At 39.1% G+C, this 6,000-nt stretch overlaps 1 protein-coding gene across 1 annotated transcript in view; it reads left to right on the forward strand.

Annotated features, from left to right (window-relative positions):
- Positions 1–6,000, forward strand: part of FGD3 (FYVE, RhoGEF and PH domain containing 3) — a 106,976-nt gene extending 100,976 nt beyond the window's left edge. The window contains exon 20 of the mRNA XM_085302549.1: positions 4,593–6,000. Coding sequence (XP_085158675.1) covers positions 4,593–4,817 — 225 coding nt within the window. The 3' untranslated portion in view covers positions 4,818–6,000. The remainder of the gene's footprint in view (positions 1–4,592) is intronic.

Raw genomic sequence — 6,000 nt, forward strand, 5'->3', positions numbered from 1 at the left:
CTCTAAATGATAACTGCTTCATTTTAATTACTTTTTGAATATTCTCCATGATTTTATAAAGCTATTCAAAGTAAAGTTTACCCAAAAGCAAAAGCTCACAACAAACACACATTATCCTTAGAATTGTGTTTGTTTTGCTTATTATTAGAAAGAACACCTTTGGTTTTAAATGTCTTGGACTGTTTTAAGCATAGTGCTCAAGAAGCTGAGAGCTTGAATTTGGCATTTCAGACACAGGCAGACTTGGCTTCATCTAGAATTCAAACCTCACACCTGGTAAGCATCCAAATTATCCCACGAGCAGTGAGCTGCCCRAGTTCCCTCCTAGTCAACGGAAGATACATGACTGAAATCACAAGCTGAAAAAGCAAATTGCCTTAGACAAAACACTAAACTAATGCTACAAAACCAGTCTTTAGATCTATGTGAAGTCACTGTCTGGGGAAAATAAAAAGCTTTTAAAAAGCRAAGCAGAGAGAACAACTTCACTGCACACTTGTCAAGTAATATGAAAACTGCGCCTCTGCAGAAGACCGGTGCAAACCAAACCAGAATATGTCTTTGGCCTAAGTTCTGTCAGGGCCAGGAACAAGCAGTGTGCTGACTGCAGCAGATATGAAGATAAAACCACTTCAGGTATTCTTCAGCCTCTTATGTTTTATTGAATACRTTCATTCATCCTAACACACAGGTGAGCTTGGGAAAAGAGGGCTGGAATCGAGGGGAAGAGCTGTAGGTTCTCCAGCCTTCCTYGCCCAAGAGCAACATGTATCATCCAAGATATGGCTGGAACCAGAAGTTAAGAGAAAGCAGCAATAGAATGGAAAATTGTCTTCATGCTCAACTGATTGTCTTAGCATAGTGTTGGTGATAACCGTGGGACATAAACTAGCTGTATTCAGTGTGCAGCAGAGTGGTATCTGGTTGTCCAGTCCCCCTCCTGCAAGCCATGCAAGAGCCAGGGTTGAAAGCTGGAGGAACTTCTGTRCTTCAGATGCTATTTTCTTTCTGTGTACTCCCACATTTGATCTTGAGCCTCTGTTGATACTATTAGTAGAAGCCTATATTTTAGAGGGAAAGGGTGCCTTTGACACTGATTGTCAATTTTATGACAGTTAAATTTAGTGGTTAGTTTCTTCAGCTATTTCAAGTGTGAGATAAATCACCCAATAAAGCAGCAAGAAAGCGTACAAGACAAGGTTAATCTGTCTTACATTCAATAACCAAGCCTGGATTTGCTATCAGGAATCAACGGTTGCTGGCTGAGACTATGAACAGTAAAAATGAGCCCCTACTTCAAGGGCCTACCATTGCCATTCATATACTTTCTGCARTTTGCATCCAGTTGAAGAAAAAAATGAAGGCGCAATCCAGCTCCCATCCTTAATATTAACCTGACTTTCATATTAGTTCTGATTTACATAATATACACTAGACTTTTGAGAAAAGCTCTATCAGAAGTTCCATCCTCACAGATGAGTGTCAGGAACCCACTCATTTTTTGAATGTTGTTTTCCAAGCATAGTTTTCTGTTTGTACAACCACCTCATTGCATCTAGCATGCCTTGGAGAAGCATGACTGCTGAGAGTGTAACAGAAATTAAAAAGCATCAGTTAATTGTATTGCCTTAATTCTGTGACCTAACATTTGAACTATATGTTACAAAATTATTTGTCCTGGTTGCTGAATAAGACACRCAGCCCACCAGAGAGAAATGCAGGCAATCTCCTAAAAAAGCAAAATTGTTACCCTARTTAGAAATCATGATAGCAAATTGTTTTCATGGAGCATCCAAGTACAGGGCTTGCTGTTGCTTAACAAACAGTATATCCATTGCAAAACGTTTTTTTAACCTTTTCAGAAAGAAAAAAAAAATGGGGGTGGGGGTGGGGAAGCGCTTCAGTGCCTAAAAAAAAGAGGTACCTTTTGGGAAGCGTATTGCCAACGATGGCATTCAAGGTCTTGAAACACAGACAAAATGAAATGTGACCATAAAAGTGTTGTGTGTGCAAGTGTTAGGGGATTATTAAAAAAAAAAAAAAAGAAAAAAAAAGAAAGAAAGAAAGAGAAAAATAGCTACCTTTTGGGAAGGAGTAATAAGCCAAACTAAAACTGGAGCTCTTGATACAGTGAAAGCCCTGACAGCTTTCATCCTGTGCACCCTGTTTCTCACACTGAAGAAGGGATTCAAGTAGAAATGGAAATATGGCTCTCAGCCTTCAGAACAGCAAGGGCAAGAWAAATGTTCTTGTGCTTTTTACTTGTTCTAAGAGGATGAAATTAATCCCCTGGATATTCACAGTTTAAGTTTCATGTGAGGCTTCATGCATGAGAATAAAATTCACGGCTTATTTATGTACRTAAGTCATACCAATTTCATCTGTCCTCAAACTGAAACCGAAWCTTTGCAACTGTCATGTTTATCTGAGTAGAAAGGGCCTCTGAGTTGGGATATTCCAAGCAAGAAGAAGGATTTTGTGGCACAAGATTTCCTGAGATGCTCATGTTCCCACAGGGGGAAGATTTCTGATGAGGAGTGTGATGTTACTAGTGGCTGAGTATTTTAGTAGYGCAGCTTTACAGACATAATTTAAATCCCTTCCTTTTGGATCAGGCAGGCGCATAAAAGTTGAAAAATGGATCGTATTAAGAAAAGGGAGGAAGAAAGACCAAAGGCAATCTGTTTAATTTGCGTGTGTCTGCACATACTGTGCAAGTGTAACAGGTACAAGTCAAACATCAGTTTGCTGCTATGCTGCAGTTCTTGACTACAAATGGCATCATTTTTCACTGTCACAGGCAAGCTCCAATTTTGCGTGTGATAAGTCTTAGTGTTTATTTTTCTAAAACATGAAGACAAGATCAGCAAAAGAGACGTGGGTGAGCTTGCAAGGCCTCTTCTTGTGCATTTTGTGCCCCACAGTCCCATATTTGCTTGCATCAGTGCTGACGTGTCCAACTCTGTGTGTGCCAGTTTTAGCTTTTGTGTATGCCAGGCCTCTAGGTTTGTGTGAATGCAACTGCGGTGTCAGGATCCAGAAATTTATGTGCTGTTCTTAACACGGTGACTTGTACCTGAAATAGGAACCAGGTTACTTAGTTTTTGATGCAAAATTGCTATAAATCTCCTTGACCAATGCTCTGTCTTCAAGCAGATGGGCATTTGGGTTTTTTGCATAATAATAACAAATAGTAGATTAATAAATACAAAAGTCTGTATTAATTCAGTAAAATGTGTAGAGACATTTTTGATTGTGTGCTTTTTGACTCTTGGGTAAGTGCATGTGTTCATACTGATTTAAGTGGTTATGAGACTTGAATTTCTTCCACCTAAATGTTAGAAGAGTATATTTTTAATTCTCGTTGTTCTCAGAGCTGCGGTTCCCTTCCAGATCTACTATGTCATCTGCATTCAGTATGAGATGGCAAAAGAATGCCTTTYTCTTTTTCCCAGATGTGTTAACTTTAGGCAGAGGCATTGAACTTGAGTAGGCTGCTACTCAAGTAGCTGCTACACAAGGCAACAGCTCCTTCCAGCTGCTTGACATCTGTGTGGCTTGGCCTTCAGGTTTAGGCACCCACTATTGGAAAATACTTTGGGACTTGCAGCTGGCCTCAGTTGAAACAAGTTGCTAGCTCTTTGCCTACTTGATCCTGACACCTTGTCCTGCCAAAGTGCTCCTTGCCTTACAGCTTCGTAGCGGAGTTGGTTCACGCTCAAGATGTGAATGTTAGAGAGCTGTAGCACTCCTTAGATCTGTGAGTTAATCTGTCCTTTAAAGGATGTCTATAAACATGAGCTTTGACTTTTCTTGACAGCCCCGAAAGGGTTCATAAATAACCCAAGATCTTCTGAGAAAATTCACTGATTCCAATCTGAAATTCTCTTTTATTTCAAAGTCTCTTCCCTTGTACTTGTCTTTGTGGCTCTCAGTGCCCAGCTCTACTTATTTGTCGTCTTTTAACCAAACTTACAGATATCCCATGGAGTTCAAGGGGACTAYGTTCAACTGTTCTTCAGCTGATCCAACTGCTACAGCTGGATCTGATTGCCAGTACCTGTTGGAAAGTTTCTTAGAAGTTACCAAAAGACAATATGCAAGTTTTGTGAAGTTACGTAAAAATCCCCAGCCATGCTATTGCTGGATCTAGATCCTTACTGCTAAAGGGAAGAGGAATAAAGCGCTGATAAATCATTTTATTTTCTTGTTTTATGTATGTTAAACAGTCAGTATGTCTGTTACCTGTTTTCTAAGCTGCATCACTGAMCTTGGAGCAGAACGTAGGCTTCCTCTGTAAGTGCGTTCAGGTGCTTATTTAAGTGTGTGCCTGYGTGTGTGTGCACGCACGMGTGCACGCCGCRGAGGTCGCCGGGCTGGTCTGTGCTATCAGTCGTGCCGACCCTTGTCACGGAAGCGAGAAGGCACAAGAAGGCACTGAGACTTGTGAACTGTTATACCGTAGCTGCTGAATTCCCATTTTGTTTGCCACGTGGGCAGGGGTATCAGCCCATGATGGTATCAGTGTCCCCTCACTCCTGCCGTTCAAATGTGATTTGCTGGATTTTTACATTTGCTATTTCTTCTTTTAGGATGGACGGAGCCCACGTCCGATTCCTTTGCCTGGATATGAAGTCAGTTTACCAGGTTCTGGTGAGAAGTTTGAAGTGAAACATGTTTTTAAGCTTTGCCAGTCCCAGCAGACTCTATATTTCAGTGCAGAAAATGAAGAACTGCAGATGAAATGGATGGAAATTCTCACCAAAGCAGCCAAAGGGGAAACTGAAGATACAGCTGAAGGGCTCGGCAATCCATAGAGCAAGTCCCATTTAGTTTCTTTTGTACATGCTATAAACATCATCACTTGAATTTGGTATTCATGGCACTTTGGAATCTGTATGGCTTTATATTTTCATGTGTCTGCATAGGAAATTCAGTGGTTTCTCTCCTTTTATTGTACATTTATCACGTACAGTAGTTATCTGGCATATATTATGTTAAAGGAAAAGGTAGTTGTAGTTGTTGGTGGTGTTGATGCTGGTTTTAAAACAGAAGACAAGGAGAAAAGCATTAATTTTATCAAAGGTAATGGAAAATCATCAGTCTCTTGTTTTCCTAAATGTATATTTTTCAGTCCTTTTRATTGCTGTTCAGTGCAGGATGTGTATAGTCTGTGATTAGTTCTATAAATGCTGCCTTTAAGTTAAATGTTGTAAAGGCTTGTGCTGGCCACTGACATTCCGTTCTCTGTCCTTCCCCTCCTGGTAAAAGGTCTGTGTGAAGTGTGAGCAATGTACTGAATATTTTCCTTTGCTGAAACTTTGTCTCTGCTACTTTGAGATGACCTGTTCGCAAGACAAATACTGTAGAAGGGGCTTCTAAAAATGACTGCCAACTGTGCAAAAAAGAACATTAAGAAGCCTCATTGATTTTATGCATTTATAATATTGTTTTGTTTCCTTTTGAAGCCAACACCTTCCTTCTATTTGAACCCATTTTAATGTAAGTGAACAAATGTTTTATACTGCAAACTGGGTTATGATCAATAAACAAGAACATTTTTAGTACACACAGTACAAAAAGGTGACTTTTTTGTTGGTTAATTTAAAAGTGACCTAGGATTTATTTATATAATTTGTAAATAATGTTTCATAAGTATTTTAATAATTTTTAAAAGATCTGAGCTAATTCACAGGATTTAGTGCATAGAATAAGAGATATTTGTATGAACTGAATTTGTAATTTAATTTTCCTGTTCACTTGTATTTGTCTTATTTTCAGACTAAAGTGCTTGTCTGTTTAAATAAAAATTCATGCAGTTCACTCCTGAGCCAGATCTCCAAGACACCGTAAGCTTTAGGTCAACATTTAACATAGATTTTTGTTTTTTGATTTTTGGGGGGGGGGTTTATTAAAAAAAAAAAAAAAAAAAGGAATGTCTTTTTTTTGTGGAAGCAAGCATGTAGTACTGATAAAAATGAAATAAAATCTGTAACAGTA

The sequence above is a fragment of the Rhea americana genome, unplaced genomic scaffold (genome assembly GCF_003343005.1).
Source record: "Rhea americana isolate MKP2758 unplaced genomic scaffold, rheAme1 scaffold_19, whole genome shotgun sequence".
In the NCBI taxonomy this organism is placed as follows: Eukaryota; Metazoa; Chordata; class Aves; order Rheiformes; family Rheidae; genus Rhea; species Rhea americana.